This window comes from Uranotaenia lowii, chromosome 3, assembly GCF_029784155.1.
Source record: "Uranotaenia lowii strain MFRU-FL chromosome 3, ASM2978415v1, whole genome shotgun sequence".
In the NCBI taxonomy this organism is placed as follows: domain Eukaryota; kingdom Metazoa; phylum Arthropoda; class Insecta; order Diptera; family Culicidae; genus Uranotaenia; species Uranotaenia lowii.
In genome coordinates, this window is record NC_073693.1 from 179114968 (window position 1) to 179141376 (window position 26409).

The 26409-nt window shown below is 40.4% G+C and overlaps 2 protein-coding genes across 2 annotated transcripts; both read left to right on the forward strand.

Moving 5' to 3' along the window:
* Positions 1-10242: 10242 nt before the first annotated feature.
* LOC129752883 (uncharacterized) lies at positions 10243-15358 on the forward strand. The gene is made up of 2 exons (XM_055748669.1): positions 10243-15085; positions 15151-15358. The coding sequence occupies exons 1-2, from the start codon at positions 10243-10245 to the stop codon at positions 15348-15350; spliced, it is 5043 nt and encodes a 1680-aa protein (XP_055604644.1). The 3' UTR covers positions 15351-15358.
* On the forward strand, positions 15350-16189 carry LOC129752884 (uncharacterized). Its single transcript, XM_055748670.1, has 3 exons — positions 15350-15876; positions 15985-16095; positions 16157-16189. Exons 1-3 carry the CDS (start codon positions 15350-15352, stop codon positions 16167-16169), a joined length of 651 nt encoding a protein of 216 aa, XP_055604645.1. The 3' UTR covers positions 16170-16189.
* Positions 16190-26409: the final 10220 nt, after the last annotated feature.

The following is a 26409-nucleotide window of genomic DNA, read 5'->3' on the forward strand; positions in this document are numbered from 1 at the left end:
ACTTGGCCTATACCCAAAACTCCAACCCAAATCAAAGGATTTTTAGGACTAATAGGGTATTATAGGAAATTCATTCGAGATTTCGCAAAGCTAACCAAACCTTTGACGAAATGCTTGAAAAAAGATCATAAAATTGTTCATAATGCAGAATTCATCGAGTGTTTCCAAGAGTGTAAACAACTTCTAACCACAGACCCGATTTTGAAATATCCTGACTTTACAAGAAAATTCATTCTTGAAACAGATGCGAGCGACCTAGCACTGGGAGCCGTATTATCTCAAAAATTCGACGATGGGAAAGAACACCCCATTGCCTACGCATCTAGAACTTTGAACGATGCTGAATGCAACTATTCAGCAACGGAAAAAGAACTACTGGCAATAGTGTGGGCAACTAAACACTTTAGGCCCTATGTTTACGGTGTAAAATTTGATGTCAGAACTGACCATAAACCTTTAGTATGGTTAAGACAGAAAAATGACCTGAACAGAAGACTACTAAATTGGAAATTAACTCTCGAAGAATTCGAATTTGACGTTAGCTACAAAAAAGGTACATTGAACAACAATGCAGATGCCCTGTCCAGAATGATCCCGGAAAAACTTGAAATTAACGCTAATTCTGCCTCTGAATCGGATGATATGACACAACACTCAGCCGATTCAGACGACAATGACTTCATTCCTTCTACGGAGCGAGCATTGAATGAATTCCGAAATCAGATTATCCTAGAAACATCTGACCAAGACAGCGTTGAAACTACAAATATTTTCAGAGGCTATCATCGAGTGACCATTAAGAAAGTATTATTTAGTCCAGCTATTCTTATTAACATTCTAAAAGATTACGGCTCTCCTAATTGTCTAAATGGCCTTTACTGTGACCGACGTACCTTATTAAATCTACAAACAATCTATAAAAACTATTTCGCAAGAGCGAAAACTTTCAAAATTTTCTGGACTGAAAAAATTCTGGAAGACGTTACAGATGAGATCGAACAAGACCTTATCATCCAAAGGCAACACAATACTAATCATCGTGGGATAAATGAAACTAAATCCCATATTTCCAGACAATTTTTCTTTCCAGGAATGAAGACAAGGATCACTAAATTCATCAACCTATGTAAACTTTGTCAAAAGGCTAAGTATGAAAGACGTCCATATAAGCAAAAATTCGAGTTCACTAAAACTCCAACAAAACCTTTAGAAATTGTGCATATGGATATCTTTATCATAAGTAACACTAACTTCCTAACGCTTTGTGACAAATTTTCGCGATTAACAATGGCTTTCCCTATTAGAACACGCAATACAATCCACATTCTGAAAGCGATAACTCGTTACCTAGCAAATGTAGGTAAACCTTCCCTTCTCGTCATGGACCAGGAGGCATCCTTTACATCAACTACAATCAAAGATTTTTTGGAACAACAGGACATTGAATACCATTTCACAAGTGTAGGACAGTCCTCCTCCAATGGAACAGTCGAGGTTGTACATAGAACACTGAGAGAGCTACATAACATTCTTTCGAACAGAGAATCTACCAAGAATCTCCCCGAAAAATCCAAAATAAACCTTGCAGTGTCTATATACAACGACTCCATCCATTCCCAAACAAAATTAACCCCAAAAGAATTATTCTTCGGATTCCGAAACGAAGACCATGTCCCAGACGATATAAACGAAAGAATAAGATTAAAAGAAGAATTTTACAGACTCTTCTCTGAGAAACATCTCGAAAAGAAAAGCAAAGATTTGGAAAAAACAAACAAATCCAGAGAAGAACCTGAAGAATTCGCACAAAACGACACAGTCTTTGAAAGGAAACGAAATAACTTAAAACATCAAGAGAGGTATAAAGAAACCATAGTTAAAGAAAACCTCCGCACTAACATCATCGACGACAACGGAAGGAAAATTCACAAATCCAAACTAAAACGCAAACGAAAATCCTAATTTTAAAACTAATTAATTTTGCTTTTATCATTTTTTCATTTCAGAAAAAAATTTTTTTTTCACAATGACATTCCAAAAACATATATGCATAATAGTCTTCATAATATCTTTAGCCAAAAATATCCATTGCAGCATGGAAATCTTCGACATGAATAGAAACCCTGGTATCATAGCGTTTGAGACAAATACAGTGCTAATAAGAGAAGGTTCCCATAGGCTTTATCATAAATTTAACCTCTACCCTTTCATAGCTATACTAAAACAATATGAATCAATTATACAAAAACTAGGAGAGAATCCAAATATCAAAGAAATCACTTATATTTTAAAACAAAAACACAGCCAAGCACTTCTTTTGCTCCACAACTTAACATCAAAACCTAGAAAAACAAAAAGGTCGTTGAACTTTTTAGGATCTGCAATAAAAACTATTACTGGGAACCTAGACAATGAAGACCTACTAAAGATTGAATTGCAAATAGAAACTTTAGAAAACTCCAACAACGCACTTATTACCGAAAATAACGAACAAATTAAAATCAACAAACTTTTCGAAGATAGAATAAATAATTTAACGAAACAAGCTTATTTACAATCAAAAGAAATTAACGATTTTGTGAAACAAGCTATGTTAGGTTTAGATAGATCAGTAGACTGGAAACACATACTGCACTTACACAACATCATATTCCACATCGACGAGGTCCAACATCAGCTGAACATCATCTTCGAATCCTTACAACTTTCGAAACTTGGCGTGATTTCCAAAGCTTTCCTACGACCATCGGAGTTAGAGTTCGCTACGCACTTTCTCGAGATACAAGGGATAACGATCACGAGCTATGACCAAACTTACGAGTTTTTGGAACCGATAGCTTTCCATAATGGTTCCAACATAATATTTGTTATCAAGATACCCAAGTTTAGAAAAGGCATATACAAACAACTACAAATAGAACCGATTCCAAAATCCATACAGCATCAGAGATAAAAATAATCGACAACCTCGGTTTACTTATCAAGAATTCTGTAAAACCAACTTTACTACAGAATAATTGTGGATTTGGTCCGAGAAACATTACGGGAACCATCCTTATAAAATTCCAAAATTGTTCCATAAGTTTAAATGGCAAACAATTTGACGACAAAACCTTCAGTGGAGAAACGAGTCCAAAAACTCTCCCAATCCATTCGACGTACGTGGAAGAAGCAACTGTTAAAGCAGAATCCATACTAAACTTGGAAGAAGTACACATCAATAACCGCAACAACTTAAAATACCTACAGAATTTACACCAAAGAACTAAAACATTCAGTATTGGAACCACAATCTTGATAACATCCATCGTCATTGCCATTTTCATTTCCCAAAAGAAGGAAATTCGTAATCTGAAATTGAAACTCACAGTTCAAATCCCAGCAAGCAGCACAGAAACAGCTTCGCAATCAGAACTGAACCGAGACGGTTCAATCTAACAAGGGGGAAGTTATGGATAGACCCCAACACTCTTCAGAAGAAACCCGGTGCACTCATATTGCACCATCAGCAATCCTTGTGCACCAGCAGGTCATCAGGTGATATCGCGTTCCCCAGTCATCAGGTGATATCGCGTCCCCCGGTCATCAGGTGGCGCGAACCCAGACGCAACGTCAGCAACATGCGCGACCGTTCGCCCGTGTTCCCACAGGTAGTAAACGTGTCGCGACAGGCTACAACCAACGGAAGCCGCCGGACATCGGACACCAACCAGCAACGCCGACAATCGACGCAGCAGGTGTGTGACCGGTCTAGAAGTCCTCGAGTTAGTTAGAGTCAGTCAGTTAGTTTTCGCGCGTAGTTAAGATCAGTCGATTTAAGAGATCAGTGAATAAAGTGTTTTTTTAAAAAGTGATTAATGTGAACATTAACATATCTATATATTAAAGAAAAAAAAAATGACAAAAATGACAAAAATGACAATAATCACAAAAATGACAAAAATGACAAAAATGACAAAAATGACAAAAATGACAAAAATGACAAAAATGACAAAAATGACAAAAATGACAAAAATGACAAAAATGACAAAAATGACAAAAATGACAAAAATGACAAAAATGACAAAAATGACAAAAATGACAAAAATGACAAAAATGACAAAAATGACAAAAATGACAAAAATGACAAAAATGACAAAAATGACAAAAATGACAAAAATGACAAAAATGACAAAAATGACAAAAATGACAAAAATGACAAAAATGACAAAAATGACAAAAATGACAAAAATGACAAAAATGACAAAAATGACAAAAATGACAAAAATGACAAAAATGACAAAAATGACAAAAATGACAAAAATGACAAAAATGACAAAAATGACAAAAATGACAAAAATGACAAAAATGACAAAAATGACAAAAATGACAAAAATGACAAAAATGACAAAAATGACAAAAATGACAAAAATGACAAAAATGACAAAAATGACAAAAATGACAAAAATGACAAAAATGACAAAAATGACAAAAATGACAAAAATGACAAAAATGACAAAAATGACAAAAATGACAAAAATGACAAAAATGACAAAAATGACAAAAATGACAAAAATGACAAAAATGACAAAAATGACAAAAATGACAAAAATGACAAAAATGACAAAAATGACAAAAATGACAAAAATGACAAAAATGACAAAAATGACAAAAATGACAAAAATGACAAAAATGACAAAAATGACAAAAATGAAAAAAATGACAAAAATGACAAAAATGACAAAAATGACAAAAATGACAAAAATGACAAAAATGACAAAAATGACAAAAATGACAAAAATGACAAAAATGACAAAAATGACAAAAATGACAAAAATGACAAAAATGACAAAAATGACAAAAATGACAAAAATGACCAAAATGACAAAAATGACAAAAATGACTGAAAATGACAAAAATGACAAAAATGACTGAAAATGACTAAAATGACAAAAGTTATTAAAAAAATACAAAAGATAATAATCACAAAACGCACACAAAGCAAATAACGAAAGAAAATGCATTTAAAAAAGATTAAAATTTTCAAAAAATTAAAAAAAACATGTTTTTCACTCGAACTTAAATGAAAAAAAAAATTTAAACATATTATTGTTTTTCTACGTATAAGCTCAATGAAATCCATGACCGTATTGATTAAATTCAAAATAAGTTTTACAACTCGAACGCATAAAAAATCTGGTTGTATGGTTTTTCCAATATGCATTTCAAATAAGCAATGGTTGAAAAACAATAAACATACAAACATTCAAAAATATGTTTTTACTGTTCTAATTTCAGGTTACATGATTTTTTGAAATACTATTTGAAAGGAATGTTTTGCCTTTCTTTTTGTTTTATAATTCGCATCGTGCTTTTCTTATTACTGACTTCAATGCAAATGTCTCAGGAGGTGTTAGATGCAACACTTTTTGCCTCTTAAAGTTTTGTGTTTCAAAAAAAACCCTTGACGAATTTTATTATGAAAATTAAAGTGGCGTGAAATTGAATCCCTGTGCGTAAGCCATTTTGACTGTGTTGCTCACCCGTCATTTGGTCCACAGCTCGGAGAAACACCAACGCTCTCCAGATCACCATCACTACGAGATGCCAATTTTTTCCATCTTCCTCTTATAAAATCATCCCTTGAAAATATTGTGTCAGATTGGAGATTAACAAAGTTTTTGTCATGTTCTTGTTATGCCACTTTTCTGTCCGCTCCTTCGTCTCCGGTAGAGTTCCCAACGGATGATGGCGGCCCATTCATGGTCAATGTGCGTGTTGGCAGCATCACCGTTATTATGAATGCTGCTTCGAGATGGCGAGAGCTACCGTTTTGCCAAGGAGAAAATTAAGATTATCAGCTTTTGGAGTTGTTTCTTCATTACCACCAGGCGAGACGATTGCGAGATGCCACCCGAAAGCCACACAAGCGCTCGGTTTTGAATAGACTTCGAAATATGGTATAACTCAATCACTGAACGGACTCTGGTGTTTCTTGGGAAGTCAGCCAGCACAGCACAAGCAGAAAAAAAAAATTGCCAACAAGCTGCATGCATGAATGGAAAGCATACACGCTATAGAACGGATGGTGGCATAAATCTTGACAAATGTTCGATGCCAGAGCGAAATATGAAAATTTCTGGTTCGATGAAGTTGTGCTTTTGAGACAAACAACAAAAACTGAAAAGTTAGTCATCAAAAAGGTACACAAAAGCGTTGGTTCTTTGCTTAAAATTTCAATAATTCGTAAAACGAACTACAAACGACATGAACAAACGATCATCTTTTTTCTTCTTTATTCGCAATAAGAAAACAGGACACCTTCGGAGGAAAAATTATGACAAAAGATGTCGATCGTTGCAGGAGGTCGCTCTTGTAAATATGCCAAAAGTCAGGCAAATAAAATAAATATGTTGATTTTTGCACAATCAGTTTTGCATTCGTGAGGCAGTACGACAACAAAACATGGATTCGTTTTTGTCAATGGGCTCAGAGACGACGTTTCCAGGCCGAAAGGAAACTTGCTTCAGCTTTGTCTACCCCGTGGATGCTTTGGAAAGATAAAAAATGACAAAAGTCGACTACAATTTTAAGCGGCATATCGTGAAGAAGTGTGCAGCTTTGGATTGAACATTGATTATCTTAGAAGGTATAGTACAAGACTAGGAACAACAATTTCACTTTGACTTCAGTAGGTTAAGATAATTTGTTACCGTAAAATTAGTAAAAAATGAGATTTTAATTATCGAAATTTAGCGAATTTCTTACCCTGATTAATGTGATTTAAAAATACTACCAACAGAGCTGAAATAAATACACAGTTACACACTAAGTGAAAAAGTCGGGCAATTGATTGATACTATTAACTACGATGACGACGTTGTTTCTCTAAACTTTAGCTGGAATCCTGCGAAAAAAGGATCCGAATTGCGATAACAGAAGACGGAATCGATCACTAAATGTCATTGCATAACCAACGGGGTTTTAGGTCGATTTTTCAGCATTTTAGGAATAATAATCAGTTGTCTTTAAGTCTACCAATGGTTTAATGCAGTTCTATTCTTTATATTTTAATATTCCCCAAAGTTTTTCATCAAAAAATGTGGACAGATGTCATTGTAAAATATTATAAAGTAGTATACATTAAGGCGCTCTCTATCAGAAACAACTTAATTTCGTACAGCATTTGCCAGAAGTTCCATTCAATGGATTGTTTGAATGATTTTAATCAGGTTGTAATAGGTATTTATGTTTTTTATTACCATTTGCTTTCGCATTCGCATGAACAGTCCCCTGATACTTCTCCGTTTTATGAAACTAACTGCATTTAGCTGGGGCAATTGAGCTTATATTCTCAACAAATATTTAAAAATGTTTTTTATACTAATGTTTTGCCTGTTTTTCTTCCAATCACATTTGTGTAGGTGTTCTTTGATTTTTTGTATTGAAATACAATTCCTTATATTTTAAAGTGTTTGTAAAAAAATTTCCTTTCAATTATTTAAATTAGCATAGTTTATTTTACTACAAAGTAGAGTCAGTGAGTCATTATTTAGCAGTTTACCACTAGCATTGCCCAAAATGAGAGGTGGCGCTTAGAGCGCCAATGTGGTCTAGTGGATAGGCTGGCGCCAGTCTGGTTTTTGTATGCCAGACGTAATGGGTTCGATTCCCGGTATAGGCAAGAAAACTTTTGGGTTCGAATCCCATAAGTAGCCGGATTTGCCCTGCCGGGATAAGTGCGGAAAGATATCTGGTGAGCTTAGGTTTGAATCATTTCCGATGTTCTGGACCCACTTTTTTTTATAAAAATCTAAATTTGTTTCCTGTGATCGGTTTGTGGAATCGGTATTTAGTATATTATTCTTGATTTTCAATTCGGTTCATCATAGGAAATCCTGATTCAAATCTTGGTTTTGCGTTTGAAACTAAAATTAGTTTCATTTTTTTCGAAACTCATCATTCCGGAATATTGAAGACAATATTTTAAAAAGCAGACCAGTTTTAGATTTGGTTTTGAAATTTTTACTCATTTTTCTTATGCAGAATTGAAATTTAAAAAAAAGTTGCATGATGGTGATCTAGAATTGAAATATCAGAGTTTCATCATTCGGAATTTTCATTCGGATTCACAGATTTCTGGTTAAGGATTCTGCTATAAATTGCCCTTTATTGTTAAGAATTATTGGAAATTTCCGTTTGATATTTAGATTCAGAAATCGATTTCAAAATTGGAATTCAAAATTTTCTATTTAGGTTTAAAATGCAAAATTCAGAATCAGAATTAAATTTCTAATTTGACCAGAAAAAACACAAAACAGGGGAACACCATTATTATAAAAAAGATTTGAACTGATTTTGAAAATTGCATTCTTCGAAAAATCTTAATTGTAGCTTTATTTTAATTTTAAATTTGAAATAAACTATAATTTATAATAAATATCAATAATAATTTATTGTTGATAAAATAACTTGTACTTTTGCATCAGGTTCAAGAAAATTCAGCTAGAAATATCTTTTATTGATTTGTTGTTTAACATTATTCGTGTTCAGTCCGCAGAGCGGTCTGAAGTAAGGACGCGACGAGAAGAAAGAGAGCGGGGAGTAACAACATCAGCCAATCAGCGAGCAGCGCGCGAGTAGCCGAGATTATAAAAAGCGCGGTCCCGTCGGTCGCGCAAGTTCAGTTAATTTTCAACCGCCAACACGAAACAATCCCGAGAGAGCAGCAGCCAGAGCAGCGAGAAAGAATCAGCCAGAGAGGAAAAGCAGCAGAGAAATAAGCTGCTTGCACCATCGTCGTCGTGCTCGGACAGAGCCGATAGCATCGCGAGAGCGAAACGTTCGCTCATCCAGAGAACATCCGAGAAAGTTCCAGAGTGTGAATAAATGAAAGTAGAGAAAAATAAATCGATATGAAGTGCTAAGTGACAGTGTTTTTTCTTCGTGCTGCTGCTCCAGTTCCTTGCTCCCGGTTCCCTGTTGCCACACCCCAAATCGGCTCTTATCAGAGCCTATCCGAAAGAGTTTAGTTACTGTGGCAACCACCGATGAGTTTTGGCATTCCAGGCAGCCTGTCCACCGACCTGCCTTCACTGGTTTGGCAACCACAGGGGTTGTCAAGTCGAGGCCCAATCCCACCAGGGGAGCGGGCAACCAGTGGTTGTTTTTCATGCCACCCACCGTGATACAGTCCACCCTCTCCATATGGTCCTTCGAACCGGATGAAGGAACGAGTTCCTGCCGACGGAATACGTCCGTCACCTCGAGTTGTTTGAGTGAATCGGGAAGCAAGGTGCTGTTAGCGGAGCACGGAAAAAAAAGTGTGAATACTGCAAAAAAGTGAAATTTTGAAAAGAACTAAAAGACTAAAAATAAGTGGAAGATTTAAGTGAGATAAAAATAAAACCAAAGGACTATCAGTGAAGTGAAAAACAAAAAGTGTTCCAAAATGCCACCAAAAAGAACTCCGGTTAAAAATAGCCCGTGTTCGATGCACACGGAAAAAAATCTGCACGAATATAGTGGCGCTCTCTGGTCCTGAGGAAGCGAAGCAGTTCAATGTATTTCCAACGTTTTACCACTGGGGCAGGCTGTCAGATCGAGAGCGTTAGCAGCAGTGGGCTGCGAGGAAAACAAAAAAGAATAATTTCCGCTCTTTTCATCAGGCCCAGTATAAAAGGCCCTGTAGGAAAGCGCGTGGTCTCTTTTTCCGACAGTGGCGGCCGAACAATAAACATAAACAAACGGACCCAGCAGAGCAGATCATCGAACAAATTGAAAGTTGAATTTTGTGAATATTTTGTACCAAATAGTTTTAAAAGTATTAATAATTAGGAAAAGTAGTTTAAATAAATTTATGTAGTGCTGAAATAAATGTGTATGAAATAAAATAAGTGCAATAAACTTACCAGTGCTGAAAAGGAAAAAATAAGACTACTTACCTGGATACTTACCTGCGCAAAATTGATGACGAACCTGGAAAGAAAATTGAAGTGAGGACATCCAACGGCGAAATTAAAGGTACTTCCGTTCATGGTCCTTCGAACCGGATGCCCGTCGAACTCCGAGCGTCCGGAACTACTCTACATTCTGGAAGATAACCTTATCATCTCGACGTTGGTGGAGTGAGCTGCAATCAAAATTTACAATTATACAAGGCATTGAAATTGCCTCAAGAAGGTAATTAATATTCCAACCACCTTATTTTGGTACGTTTTGTGCTCCGCTGGGAATTTTATTGCAGATTAACGCACGTGCATGATGGCTACGGAACGGCGTATCAAGTCGCTCAGAATGCGACTTCGAAGTATCGAGACGTCGTTCAACCTGATCAAAGTGTTCGTTGAAAACTTCGACGAAGAAACTCAGTCGATGGAAGTTCCCGTTCGGCTGGAAAACCTGGCCGTGTTGTGGGTGGACTTCGGCAAAACGCAAGCCGAACTTGAAGCCGCTGATGTCGACGACAATGCGGTGATGGAACATCAGCTGAAGCAGCGGGCCCAGTTCGAGACGGACTACTACCGTGTGAAGGGTTTTTTGCTGTCCGTTAATAAAAGTACATCGCCCAGCTCCCACTCTTGTCACTCCAGTGCGCATTTCCCTACTTCTTCGCAAATTCGGCTCCCAGATGTAAAACTTCCTGTTTTTAATGGCGCTCTCGAAAATTGGTTGAATTTTCATGACTTATTTATTTCGTTGGTGCATTCGTCGACTGAATTGTCTAATATTCAGAAATTTTATTATTTGCGTTCGTCATTAGCGGGGGATGCGTTAAAGCTGGTACAAACGATTGCGATTAGCGCCAATAATTACCCAGTTGCGTGGAACTTGCTGATAGATCACTTCCAAAATCCTGCACGTTTGAAACAAGCCTATGTCGACTCCCTTTTTGAGTTTGCTCCGTTGAAAAAGGAATCTGCAAGTGATCTTCATTCTCTGGTGGAACGATTCGAAGCTAATGTCCGCATCTTGAAGCAGTTGGGAGAGAGAACCGAGTTTTGGGACGTGTTGCTGATTCGTATGCTCAGTATTCGTCTTGACCCCACTACACGAAGGGATTGGGAAGAATTTTCGTCGACTCATGAGGCAGCTACCTTCCCAGATCTGGTCAGCTTTCTACAGCGGAGGGTCACCGTTTTGCAGAGTGTGAGCAACGTTCAACTGGACACTTCTTCGTCTTCGGCACCCAAAAAACCGGTTCATCGATCAGCAATCATCAGCAATGGAGCTACTCAATTCTCACCACGCCAATGTTTCGCCTGCTCTGAACACCATCCACTTTATTTATGCCAGACGTTCTCCAAGATGACCATCGAAGATAAAGACAAATTAGTACGCCGTCAACAACTTTGTCGGAACTGCCTACGTAAGGGACATCAATCACGAAGTTGTCAATCCAAGAACTGCTGTCGAAAATGCCGAGGGCGCCACCATAGCCAACTATGCAGCACAGGTACCAGCCAGGGTGAATCCAGCAAGCCGAGAGCCGAGGGGAATACGTCGAGGGATTCTAACCCTACCAGCGAAGAAGTGTCATCATTGTCTGCAGCAGTCGGGAAACTTCCCAAGAAGGGTCACCCTAACAAGGTGCTTCTAGCAACGGCCGTGATCAAACTGACGGATGATTACGGCAATACTCACTTCGCCAGAGCGCTCCTCGACTCGGGTAGCGAATGCAACTTCATCACCGAGTCATTTGCGCAAAAACTCAAAGTTCGTCGCACCAAAGTTCACCTCTCCATCTCCGGAATTGGTCAGTCATCCACTCAATCTCGCTCCAAGCTTCGCACCACCATACACTCTCGAGTTACCGGATTTTCGACTATCGTAGAGCTCCTCGTATTGCCAAAACTCACTCTAAGTTTGCCATCCGCCACTTTAGACATTTCTAATTGGAACCTTCCGAAAGAAATTCAGCTCGCAGATCCTAACTTTTACCAAACCAACCCTATCGACATCGTCCTTGGCGCAGAAATATTTTTCGATCTCTTCAAACCGTCTGGCAGAATTCCTCTTGGAGATTCACTGCCTGTTCTGGTGAATTCTGTTCTGGGATGGGTTGTTTCTGGGAAAGTTACCAACTCTACTGCTACCAGCTCTGTTATCGCCAATCTTGCCACCGTCGCAGATATTTATCGCCTCATGCAACGATTCTGGATCATCGAAGAGGCAGATTCAGCTCCCTGTATGTCGGTGGAAGAAGCAGCCTGCGAAAAGCACTTTTCGCAGAACGTTCAACGCACCCCAGAAGGTCGATACATCGTTCGATTGCCGTTCAAGGAACCTGTTTCCAGCGTAGGCGACAATCGCAGCATCGCACAACGTCGATTCCGGATGGTCGAGTCTCGCTTGCAACGAGACACCAATCTACAGGCTCAGTATCACGACTTCATGGCCGAATACGTCACCTTAGGACACATGCAGCGAGTAGACACTTCTACTCCACCTACCCAGCAATATTACCTTCCTCATCATGCGGTGATTCGTGAAGATAGCTCGACTACCAAGGTGCGAGTCGTCTTCGATGCTTCGTGCAAGTCAGGATCTGGCAAATCGCTAAACGACGTGCTCATGGTCGGGGCAGTCATCCAAGACGACCTTCGTTCAATCATCCTGAGAACCAGAATCAATCCTGTTTTGCTCATCGCTGACATCCAAAAAATGTACCGTCAAATCCTGGTCGACGAACGAGACACTCCTCTCCAGCGGATTCTTTGGCGAAGTTCACCGGACGATCCTGTCAGCACGTTTGAGCTGAAAACAGTAACCTACGGCACAGCTAGTGCACCATTCTTGGCCACCAGAACCCTACAACAACTGGCAGACGACGAAAAAGCGGATTTCCCTTTGGGCGCGGCGATTCTAAAGAGAGATGTGTACGTAGACGACCTGGTTACCAGCGGAAGGACTCCTGAAGAACTGGCGGAAGTGCGGAATCAACTTGACCAATTGTGCCGACGAGGAGGTTTTGAATTCCGGAAATTTGCGTCGAACATCGAATCCGTTCTTGATGGCATTCCTTCCGAACGACGTGCGCTTCAATCATCAGTCGAGCTCGCAGCTGATCAGACCATCAAAACCTTGGGGTTGCACTGGGAACCAGCTTCGGATCACTTCCGGTTCCAAATTCGGTTACCTGAACACTCTCGAGACGTGGTTCTCTGCAAGAGGTTGGCCCTCTCACAAATCGCCCAGCTGTTCGACCCGTTGGGATTGGTAGGCCCTGTCATCGTTACTGCGAAAATGTTTATGCAGACTCTGTGGAGTCTGAACTCCGACGACGGCAAGCCATGGGGATGGGATCAACCCCTACCACCATCTCTGACCACGTATTGGCAAAACTACTATGCGCAATTACCTGTCCTTGATCAGCTTCGAATCCCACGATGCGTCGTGCTTCCCGAATTTGAATCCATCCAGCTACACCTGTTTTCTGACGCTTCAGAAAACGCCTACGGGGCCTGTGCCTACTTCCGATCAAAGGACTCATCAGGTTCTATTTCAGTCGGCCTTCTCACGGCCAAATCCAAAGTCGCTCCTCTGAAAAAACGTAGCATTCCCCGGCTTGAACTCTGTGGGGCTCTCGAGGCAGCCCAATTGTACCAGAAAATCTCTTCAACCTTCGGAAGGAAGTTCGATACATTCTTCTGGGTCGACTCAACCACGGTGCTCGCCTGGCTGAAGGCGACTCCTTCAGTCTGGACAACGTTCGTGGCCAATCGGGTTTCAAAAATCCAGCTTGCAACAGTCGGCGCTTCCTGGAATCATGTTGCTGGTCAAGAGAACCCTGCTGACCATTTGTCTCGAGGAATCGACGCAAAAACGCTGATCTCCTGTAAATTGTGGTGGAATGGACCAAATTGGCTTCGGTCCGATGACTTTTTGCAGCTGACATCGCCATCAAGCACCTCCTACGAGACCCATCTAGAGTTCCGCACATCCAAACCGGTCGGCCTAACAGCCTCAGCAGACAGTTCCTTCATCGACACCTTTGTTGGCCGATTCTCGAAATACCAAACCATGCTACGCGTCACAGCATTCTGCCTCAGGTTGTCACGCAAGTCTCGAAGCGCAGAAGCCAGAAAAAGAACGTTCCTCTCAGCGACGGAAATTCGCGATGCCGAGAATGCTCTCATACGATTGGTGCAAGCTCAAGAATTCTCCGAGCACGTAGCAGCCCTGCAAGCATCGAAGCCAGCTCCAATCAGGTCCCCACTCCGATGGTTTACGCCGTTCCTAGATGCAGATCGCCTGATGCGTGTTGGAGGACGAATCGACAAATCAGCTCTAAATTACGACGCCAAGCACCAAATTCTTCTTCCGTACAATCATCGATTCTCCGCCCTGCTGGTGGAGTGCTTACACGAAAGGCATTTGCACGCAGCACCTCAATTGCTGCTTGGAATCCTTCGATTGCGGTACTGGATCACAGGGGCCAGAAAGCTGGCCAAAACGATTGTTCATCGCTGCATAATTTGCGTCCGAGCTCGCCCTAAATTGGTTGAACAATTCATGGCAGAGCTACCAAAGGAACGCGTAATTGCCGCCCGACCCTTTTCGGTTTCCGGTGTCGATTATTGGGGCCCGATCCTGCTCAAACCTCCTCATCGTCGATCAGCCCCAATCAAGGCATTTGTAGCGGTGTTCGTCTGCTTCACCACGAAGGCTGTCCATATCGAACTTGTTTTCGACTTGACGACAGCCAAATTCATCCAGGCTCTTCGTCGCTTCGTGTCTCGCCGAGGGCCACCATCAGACATCTACAGCGACAACGGGAGAAACTTTCTTGGTGCCAGCAATGAATTGCGAAAACTTCTGCGCTCGTCCGACCACGCACAAGGAGTTGCTGCCGAATGCTCCGATTCCAACATCAGGTGGCATTTTAATCCGCCACGAGCATCTCATTTCGGCGGATTATGGGAATCCGCAATTAATTCCGCCCAAAAGCACTTCCTTCGAGTCGTCCGTGATCGCCCATTGGCTTATGACGATATGGATACCTTATTGTGCCAGATAGAGTGCTGCCTCAATTCGCGCCCGATTACTCCAATGAGCGACGATCCGACTGATTTCGAGCCGCTTACTCCAGGGCATTTTCTGGTGGGTACGTCCTTGAAATCCGTTCCAGATGAGAACCTGAATGACATCCCATCAAATTATCTTCGGAAGTGGCAGCAAACTCAAAAGCTGCTGCAGGACATCTGGCGTCGATGGCACCTGGAATATTTGTCATCATTAGCCCAAAGATCAAAGTGGTTAAACTCACCTGTAGCACTGAAGGAGAACCAGCTCGTCCTTCTCAAGGAGGATGGGATCCCACCAATTCGCTGGCCAACGGCCAGAATCACCCAATTGCATCCAGGGACTGATGGCATCACAAGAGTCGTTACCCTGCAGACCCCAAAAGGCACTTGTACCCGTCCGGTGGCGAAAGTTTGCCTTTTGCCCATTGCATCATCAGCGGAGGAAAGTGAAAAACCGCCCGCCGCTGACCAATAAGCAGCAGACAAAATTTGCTGTTTCTCAATCACACCAACCAATCTCCGTTCCTGCTTCAATCATCATCACAACACTTCACCTCAGATCGGCGCTAAACTTGTTTCCTGTTGCCGATTGCATCACCACCGGAGGATCAAAAAACACTACCGGCGTTGACCAATCAGCGACAGAAACAAATTGTCATCACACGGCCAAAACGACACAAACACTTCCGGCGGATCCAGTTTTCTTGAACTTTCAAGGCACTGTTATGTTTGGATCAGGTGAGTTCCTGTCCAACACTTCATGTTCACTTGAAGGGGTCTACCGGGTCTATTTTTCAGAGCACTCCTCATCCTTCGGTAAACAAACAAGCACCAATCTTCAGCAATGCTCCAGTCAGGTCGAATCGCCCAGGTTTATCGTTTTGATTATTTTCAAGGCCCAATTTCACCTGGGCCAGGTGAGTCCCTGTCCAACGAGCCTATTTTATCTCGAAAGTGCTACTGGGTCTTAATATTGCAGGCACTTTCCAATCCTTCGAACAAACCCAATAAGCAGCAGCCAAGCTTCCGACGTCGAATGGTCCAGTTCTACCGTTTTAGAATTTTCAAGGCTCAATTCCACTTGGGCCAGGTGAGTCCCTGTCCAAAGATCCTATTCTTCTTAGGAAGTGCTACTGGTCTTCCAATTCCAGGCAAAACGGATGAAAACACGACACCGACCGACGAAACGAATTCACAACACCGACCGGCGAAACGAATCCACACATGCGACCGACGAAACAAATCCAAAGCCCGACATCGACCGATGAAACGAATTCACAACCGCGACCGACGAGACGAATCAAAATATCACACTTTGCGACCGACGAGACGAAAATTTTGAGGAGCCGGCTCAAAAGTAAACAACACCTTCACGCTACGGGGGAAAAGATCATCGGTACCCGAGTTTTCAACCAGTGGGATGCTGTCAGAAATGGGTATTTCTGAAGGGGCCAGTATGTTCGATGCACACGGAAAAAAATCTGCACGAATATAGTGGCGCTCTCTGGTCCTGAGGAAGCGAAGCAGTTCAATGTATTTCCAACGTTTTACCACTGGGGCAGGCTGTCAGATCGAGAGCGTTAGCAGCAGTGGGCTGCGAGGAAAACAAAAAAGAATAATTTCCGCTCTTTTCATCAGGCCCAGTATAAAAGGCCCTGTAGGAAAGCGCGTGGTCTCTTTTTCCGACAGTGGCGGCCGAACAATAAACATAAACCCCCCCCCGGACCCAGCAGAGCAGATCATCGAACAAATTGAAAGTTGAATTTTGTGAATATTTTGTACCAAATAGTTTTAAAAGTATTAATAATTAGGAAAAGTAGTTTAAATAAATTTATGTAGTGCTGAAATAAATGTGTATGAAATAAAATAAGTGCAATAAACTTACCAGTGCTGAAAAGGAAAAAATAAGACTACTTACCTGGATACTTACCTGCGCAAAATTGATGACGAACCTGGAAAGAAAATTGAAGTGAGGACATCCAACGGCGAAATTAAAGGTACTTCCGTTCAGCCCGGATTCAGCGAGAGAAGACGACAACCTGGAAGTACTGAAGTACAACCGGGAAAAGGAGCAACGAAATGTCAGGAGAGTGCAAGGCATCTTAGTCCAAGCAGAAGAGGAAAATGCTGAGCATACCTCAGCCCAGCTTAAGGTCTACCAACGAAGCATCGAATATTCCAAAGCGGAGTTCAACAAACATCATAATGAGATCATCGCCCAATCTTCACCAGCCGAACGTGACAAACAGGAGGACGTTTACTTCGCCTTTATGGACCTTTACGAAGAAGTGTCCATGGTGGTCGAGAGTTGGCTCGAAAAATTATCGCCAGCTCTACAGTCGCAGCCGCAGCCCAACAGCAGTCAGCCTCCCATGATCATCCAACCTTCCCTACCCAGAGCCATACCGACGTTCGACGGGAGGTATGAACAATGGGAGAAATTTAAGGTTATGTTCCGGGATGTGGTCGACAGAACCAACGAACCAGACCGCATCAAGCTGTACCACCTAGAGAAGGCCCTTGTTGGAGACGCCGCCGGGTTGATAGATGCCAAAACTATCACCGACGGCAATTACGCTCGAGCTTGGCAACTTTTAGACGAACGATACTCCGATCAACGAAGGATGATTGACCGGCATCTGGCAGGTCTGCTAGGTGTGAAGAAGCTAAGCAACGAATCGTTCAACGAGTTGAGGGCCCTGGTGGAGACTTTCGATGGACATGTTGACAACCTGAAATTCCTGGGCCATGGTTTTGCCGATGTAGCCGAGTACATGGTGGTGTTCCTGATGTCTCGTGCTTTGGATGACGAGACAAAAAAGCTGTGGGAGTCGACCATCAGAAAAGGTGAGCTGCCAACGTACGAGGACACCATTCGCTTTCTCAAGGAGAGGGTGTCTGTCCTGGAAAGATGCCAAACGTCCACTGATAATATTCAGCACAAGTATCACCAATCATCCAAGTTCTACCCACCAAGGCATTCAAGAATCAACACGCTCTCTTCCCAAGCCCGAAATAAGCCGCACTGTGACTTCTGCGGCAAAGGTCACCTTAACTTCGAGTGTCCCCAGTTCAACGAAATGTCGGTCAGCCAAAGGATAAGTAAGGTGAAGGAGAAGAACCTCTGCTTCAACTGCCTGGGCCGTAGACATCGAGTGAGTGTTTGTTCTTCTCCTAAGACCTGTTTTCAATGCCATAGGAGACATCACTCATTGCTGCACCAGGAGGAAATGAGACATCCAGCGTTCCCTGTGTCGACGCGAACATCAGAGGTCCAGGTTCCGGTTTCAGCAAGCAGGCCATCGACTAACGGTGCGTCCCCAAATGCCGCCCATTCCCACGTGCCAACGAAGTCGACGCATCAAGTGTTCCTGTTCACCGCACTGATCAACGTGATGGATAAGGATCAGCAGCCGCATCCGTGCAGGGCACTTTTAGACTGCGGATCGCAAGCGAGTTTCATCACGCAGTCATTGGCCGACGCTCTGAGGATCCCTACAACTGAGGTGAGTGTTTCTGTTACTGGTATTGGTAGTGCTAAGTCCACAATCAAGAAAATGGGTACCGTCCAAGTCAACTCCAGATACAATAGCTTTACGTTGTCGCTATCCTGCCTTGTGTCGCCAAAAATTACTGGTCTACTTCCTTCGTCCACAACTAATATCGAATCTTGGGAAATACCTTTGGGCATCCAACTCGCAGATCCTTCCTTCCATCAGATGAATACGATTGATATGCTTATTGGAATGGATCATTTTTATGACATTCTCAAACCAGGCTATTTGAAGTTATCCGACAATCTTCCCGCATTGCACGATTCTCATTTTGGTTGGCTGGTAGGAGGAAATTACTGTGAGGGTCTTCAAACTGGAGCAGTCTTGCGTTCATTTACCGTTAGTTCAGATCCTGTTGAGAAGCTTGATCAAAGGTATTGGGAAGTTGAGAGCATTACCCCTGAGAAAGTTCTGTCCACCAAAGTTGATGAGTGTGAGCGACATTTCCTAGCCATCCATCGTCCAGAAATCCAAGAATACAACAATCTTCATGATCCCGAAGCCCTCACTCCTGCACCGATCATGATAGGACGTCCCCTTTGTGCAGTACCAGAGCAAACGTACCAGAAAATTCCAGCTAACCGTTTGTCTCGCTGGCATGTTCAACAGCTTCGAGAGCATTTTTGGAGCAAGCGGTCGAAACAGTATTTGATGGAAGTTAAAATTCGAAGAAAATGGACGCAGAAACGAGTGAAAGTAAAACCTGAGTTTATTGTCGTTCAGAAAAAAGAAAACGTTCCTCTCCAGCATTGGAAGTTAGGTCGGGTTGTGACAGTGTACCCTGGAGTAGACGGCTTGGAAAGAGTTGTGGACGTTAAACCAAAATCTGGAACCTACAAGAGGCCCATTCACAAATTAGCACCATTACCAATACTAGACAACCTCGATCAACATGTCATACAGATCGAACTTTATGGCGGGGAGAATGTTCAGTCCGCAGAGCGGTCTGAAGTAAGGACGCGACGAGAAGAAAGAGAGCGGGGAGTAACAACATCAGCCAATCAGCGAGCAGCGCGCGAGTAGCCGAGATTATAAAAAGCGCGGTCCCGTCGGTCGCGCAAGTTCAGTTAATTTTCAACCGCCAACACGAAACAATCCCGAGAGAGCAGCAGCCAGAGCAGCGAGAAAGAATCAGCCAGAGAGGAAAAGCAGCAGAGAAATAAGCTGCTTGCACCATCGTCGTCGTGCTCGGACAGAGCCGATAGCATCGCGAGAGCGAAACGTTCGCTCATCCAGAGAACATCCGAGAAAGTTCCAGAGTGTGAATAAATGAAAGTAGAGAAAAATAAATCGATATGAAGTGCTAAGTGACAGTGTTTTTCTTCGTGCTCGCTGCTACAGTTTCTTGCTTCCGGTTCTCTGTTGCCACACCCCAAAGGGCTCTTTTCAGAGCCACTATCCGAAAGAGTTTAGCTACTGTGGCAACCACCGATTTGTTTGGCATTCCAGGCAGCCTGTCCACCGACCTGCCTCCACTGGTTTGGCAACCACAGGGGTTGTCAAGTCGAGGCCCAATCCCACAAGGGGAGCGGGCAACCAGTGGTTGTTTTTTATGCCACCCACCGAGATACAGTCCACCCTCTCCAATTCGTATTGTAGATACTTGAAAAACAAAGATTTGATTTGAATGTATCGTTTACAAGAGTTGAAAATGAATCTGATTTTAACCCCAAACAATATGTTCTTTTAAAATGAAGCCTCCAAGATTCCTCATTTATTTTTAAATGCTTAAAAAAACTGAACACTTTTAGGACTTACTTTCCAAAATAAATAATGATTCTTAATATAAAAGAACTTAAGCCCGAATAATGAGATACTCTTAGTATCACTTTTTTTTACTATTCTTGATTTTTCAAGCAAAAAAAGGTTTTATAGTAAAAATTTGGCCATCAAACTCAAATGTGATTCTTCGACAATTTTCCGCTACAATCACTTATTTCTAAGTTATTCAAACTCGAAGATTTTTTTTTTCGAAAAAATATGCTTCGTGAAAAAAAGTTGTTAGTCAGTTATTGAAAAAAAAGTCACTAGTGCTTGAGAAAGCTGAAGTTAGAAGCTATATATTGCACACATGGAAATATATAAATTTTTTTAATTTCTTAAGATCAGGGCCACAAAAAGTGTAGAAAAGTGATGTAAATCCCGTACTTTGTAATATACCAACCGCCAAAACTGTTCCAGTTACAATAGAAAATTTTTGAAATGTAAATTGGTTAGTTGACGTTATTTGTGGCATTTTGGCAGATTTCTAAAACACGAACCACAGAATTTTTATCGACTACCGTCAAACGGGGCATCATGCAAAAGCAGGGTTAGATGCAACATTTGTATACCACAACACTCATTCAATTTTTATTTCAATATACTGTAATAAAGTTATCATTGAACGATAACAAATTGATGATGACAAATTTTTCAACATCGTGAAAGAGTTTTTTAAAGATTTAAAAAAATTAAAAAAATCGAGCAATAAATGAACAATTTTTTACATTTTTGGATGCCGTAAAAAACTTTACCTAGTATGACGGATCGGCTTGATGATATCACCTACAAACTTTATATTGCTTTCATTATCTTATACCAACACTGTTGGTGTATAAATATTTTTCGGACAATCACCATTTTTTTTTAAATAAAATTTTTTATAATTCTGTTACCTGTCTGGGGCTAAATGCAACAAAATGTATACTGCCGTTGGACGCATAATTGTCACATGTGACATTTCTACGTTTTTCACTTTTTGATGCCAATCTTCATAATTTGATACGTATTATTGAAATTCTTTGTCGAAACATAAAGTTTATTCTAGAAATTTCAAGAAAAATTCAAAGTCAATTTGTCACACTGGGACAAATGGACGCATAACTGTCACACTGAGACGGTTGGACGCATATTTGTCACACTCAAGAAATGACCGTGTTATAACTTTGGAACGTCTTAATAGAATTTCACCAAACTTGGCATACGTGTTCTTGATAGTCGGGAAGGGATCACGGAGATATAAAGAGGGGCGGGTCACTGTTTTCGCGACATCCCAGCATGTGCAAGAAAAACTCTGTAAACTGCTTCGGGTTCGTTGCTGGCGCTTGGAAGAGTGCATGTACCCGCTTCACTGCATTAGTCAAATTATTACTCTTCCGGCGCCGTGTAACTGTAGTCCACAATTGGCCAGGATAGCCATTTGTGATTGTCGGTGGTTTTAGCAGACCATTTTTTTTGGTTTTGCTTTGAATTTTTGATTTTGACGCACTTCTCAAAATACCGGTGATGTCTGTTTTTAATGTTTACGAACTATTCCGCCAGAGTTACTTCATCCGGAACTTGTCCCAGGACCGTATTCACTTCAAACGGATTGATTGTCCTCTTCTGGTATCGCTTCTCTCGTGGTTGCGACATTTTCAGCACGGCAGCTGACAATTAGTAGAAGAAATGTTGCTTCCTGATAAGTGAGTGAGCTGCCGCAAATAGCTCCTCCGTGCCGTTTTATTGATCAACCCCGTTAAAGACTTCATGTTTGACACCAGATAATGTACGCTTTCAAATAATTCGATTCAGACATGATTTTTTCAATTTAAGCTTCCGTTCACGAATAAAACACAAAATACCAAACCAAACATCTACTGGGAAAATGTTCGTGGTGTGACAAATATGCGTCCATTTTGCGACTATTCATGGAATTTCGCGGCATAAATGTCACACAACGATTTTCATTGAAAAAACAGTTCATTTTAGAAAAAAATGATCGAGGCTCATTTGATAGGAGCATACTTCAGAGATCCACGGCATTGGAGTCAACAAATATTGCGAAACTGTGCAATAACAGCAAATTGTTTTTGTGAAACTTTGATTGCGTTTTTCTCGCTTTGCCTCTTTGTAACATGTGACAATTATGCTTCCAACGGCAGTATATCAGGACTAAATCTCATAAATGGCGTTTCCATATGCTAGGATATGATTGTTTTGCATAATGCGTTTGTTAACATTAAATATCATCCATCCTAAGATTTATTCTCATGATTTAACTAAAAGAATATTTTATTGTATTTTTTACCCCTAAATGTATGCAGCACATTAACACTTTTTTATTTAAAAAATATTTGAAAGAAAAAAAATGTAAAATTTAATTCGAACAAAACCAAAAATTACTGCAATTGGTGCTTTAAACAGTTTGGTGTCCCATCAACCTTAAAACTTTTGATGTACAAGAGGTATGATTATCTGTAAGCATGAAGATTTTAGAAGCCATTGAAGTTGAAAAGTATTGCATGTTTCCCCAGTTGACGGTATTCAAAGTTAGCTGTTTTCCAAACTTTTTATCAATCTGCATTTTCTGAGACAATTTTAGCAACTAAATTTGGCTTTGCCCTGAATTTTGAGTATGCTAACGCAAGGTTATCGCAATAAACCTATATGAAAATGAAGGGTAATTTTGTACTGGTTTTAGTGATGTGAAACATCGGATCTTCTGGCATTATATGCCACTGTTCGTTCATGTTCTCAAGAAATTTTTGATAGGATTTTCCAAGAAGAATATTTATTTTCCTGAGTAGCTTATTTGTAATCCAGATCTGTCCTTTTTAAAATATTAAAAGTATTCTTGCCAGATTTGTCTAAAGTGATTAACCAGCTTTTTAAAGATGGCAATGTTCAATTTTGCAGAGTTAGTGGAACTCCAATGCTGTGAATCCAGCATGAACAACATGCTGAATTGCGCACAGCTTCAGTACCTACGTGTACGTCAAATGGATCCATTGGTGGGTGGGTAACAGCATTCGGCTAGGTGCGGCGCTCAAAAATGACCAGCGAGGTCATTCCAGTGACTCATTTCCGGTCACGAAAGATGTCGACCCTTAAGTTGACCTTAGGAAATTGCAGGATGTGAAGTGGCTCGATTGTGAAATCTTGGCGTCGTTGAAGAAAACTCTGGAAAGCGTTTCAACTAACTCAAAAATATGTGGTTGATTCGGTCGGACTATTTATAAAACAGTACTAAGGTCTTAATTTTTCTTCAAGTTCGAACACTTTATTGTCACCCTACATATCAGTAAATTTTTTCTTCGTCCGTAACTTGTACCTACACAGATATTACAGTAAAAAAAAACTTTGTATACCGAATGTGGAAGATCAAACCATCCCGAGACACGGATGGTTTGGTCAGAGAGTAAGATTTAAAAAATACCATCCGCAAACCCATCCGCTGCTTGGTAGCATCCGTTTCAAATAGCCGTATTAAATTGTGACATCAGAAAATGTTCTCATGCCGAAACAATAATTTCACTTTTCCTTTCAATTTATTTTCCAATCCACTCGCCGTCGAGTCGTGTCCTGCGATAACGACTGGATCCTTTTCAGGAGCTCTATAAAACATTGTTAAATATCTGTAAATCAAACGCGATGATTTATTCACTTGGTCGATCTGTTTCTTTCCGTTCTTGAAGAGTGGATTTTTACTATTCGCCTTTACTTCAAGAGCCAGATTTGGCTACCGTTTTTTCTCCACTGAATGAAAAGAAAAAAAAAATGTTTTGAGGGATGAATCCAATCGTAGAGAACAGCGAGTCATTTTTGTTGCCTTTTGATGATTTTATAAGGACATTAGAGTGCTGAACGACCAACACCCTCAGTTCTAAAATTGTCCTTTTTTCTATTTCCGTACACCATTCCTATTCTGTCCCATTGATAATGTGGATAAAAGAAAGGAATAAAAAATTGTGACATTTTTCATGATACCACCATGAAGTAGATGGGCCAAATAGCGAAGGATGACAAAAAAGGACACCAGGGCAGCAGCGTGTAAAAATGGCCTTTGGCAAGGATTTTCTCCGATACCGTAATGGATGAATGGATGCTGCCTCTGGGAAAGCTTCTTCTTCGCCTTCTGCTGGCTACTGTTTCGGGATTTCAGTTGAACCATGTTTCCAGTGCTGCTCCCTATAAATTATGATTGTTTTGCGCTTGTACGATGTGCGTTACGCACAAATCCTTATTAAATCACATTCCAAGGGTATAAATTTTGATATATTTATTGCTGCCTTATTCAGTTTCACGATTCTTTTTTATCCTTTATTTTCGTTTTTTTTTTCACCGGACCCGTGAATGAGCTACAATTCCAAAGTCAAAGACGAAAGATCACCTTTGGCTGCTGGCTGCCGTTCTGATCTCTTTTCACCCTCGCCCGGAGGCTGTGCGGGGAGAAAACCTTTTCATGGGGTGATTTTATGGAGACTGAATTTTCATAAGCATGAATAACGGATAGGATTAGGAATGTGTCTATGTTTGCAACATTTGTTAAAAATTGTTAACATAGATCATATAAAAGGATTATTTTCGATAAAATGATGCTTGATGGATGGCTGCCGGAAGGATTACCTATCAGCACCATCACATGGACGTGCTGAGGAAGGCCACATGGAATTTCAAGCATGGAACCAGGCAGTATCCTTCATGTTGCTCGAAATTGAAATCAATATAGTAAACGTCCTTTAGCTTATACTATAAGTATAAAGAGGATGTTTTTCGAACTCTAAAGAAATGTTAAAAATCTTAAAACATTCATTCATTTGAACTCATTTAGGAGCAAAACACTCTGATCAATAAGATATGTATTCCAAACTTCAATAATTTATACGGAATAATATTATTGTAACAATTTGTTATACATGCATAAACCAGATCATTTATTGAAGTTTTTCGGTAGCAAAAAAAATTAATTTTAATCTAAATGGAGTACAATCTTAAATCTTGTTAACTACCTTTTCCAGTTCAATATTATGCTTGAAAGTGTTTGTTTCTTTAAGGATTCTAGACAAAGTTGTACAATTTAATTGAAAGAAAAGGATTTTATAATAATAGGTATGTATAATTTGATTTTGTTAATTTTTTTAATAACTAAGAAAACAAAATGGGTGAACGATCAATTTTGTGACAGACTGCAAGTATTTTTGTTCTGTTTCAAAACAATCTGTTCCAATCGATCCTACCCCCTAACGAAATGATTAAATTAACTATGGAGAATTTCCTTATCTGATTCCCAAGCTCAGCAAATGGAAATCCATTTCTCTGATAAACATATTTCAACTCGGCAGTAAAAAAAAACAGCAAAGCTCATGACATCGCACAATATGGGATTTGTTATAATATGGTTGAAAAAGTTCGACCTGTGGAGATGTCTCGAAACGACTGACCATCATCAGTAGTGCAATAAAAGGAAATCAATATGTCCCTATACTACAAGATAATGTAGCCCGAGAAAATCAAATCCGCTTACCTATTTTTTTTTCTGTTAGATGTCCTGCCCCGCTCTCAACGCTGGAGGTTTATTTCCAGGATGTTCCACGAAGGGACCATCTTGCCGTTCCTTCTAGCTAAATGGACACACTAGAAACGAAAATGATGACCAACCAAGGACCATTTACCAACAGATTGATTTTTTATCGATATTTCTTGCGCTTTGCTGCGATTATATGGACCATCTAGAAATAAAGTTTGGTTGCTTCAGAGGGGAAAATAATTGAGTACCTACTATTTTAGATTTTTTCACTACAATAAGAGAAACAATATTGAATCGATCATGAGATTGAATTCTGATTATAAGAATAATTTTGATAATCAAAACTAATTTTGAAGTTTTATAGGATAAACTGGTAACGTTTTTTTTTCATTTTTAAAGGAATTTGACCCACTAAGGTAGGAAAAAAATAACTATCAAAGGTTTTTGAATTCAATTGTACAAGAAAAGCAGAGAACTGTTTGACTACCGAAAATATTTGTTTTGAATGGAATTTCTGATTTCAAAAAGTAAAAGACAATTGCACGGTGTATTTAGAAGATGGATGTGTACATTTTTAGTT

Excerpts from the sequence above, each read along its gene's own strand:
- LOC129752883 (XM_055748669.1), top strand. The coding sequence starts at position 10,243 with ATGGCTACGGAACGGCGTATCAAGTCGCTCAGAATGCGACTTCGAAGT. Across the intron at positions 15,086-15,150 it reads TCCAGGGCATTTTCTGGTGG|TGGCAGCAAACTCAAAAGCT; the intron begins GTACGTCCTTGA and ends TATCTTCGGAAG.
- LOC129752884 (XM_055748670.1), top strand. The coding sequence starts at position 15,350 with ATGGCATCACAAGAGTCGTTACCCTGCAGACCCCAAAAGGCACTTGTA. Across the intron at positions 15,877-15,984 it reads AGTCAGGTCGAATCGCCCAG|GCACTTTCCAATCCTTCGAA; the intron begins GTTTATCGTTTT and ends TTAATATTGCAG.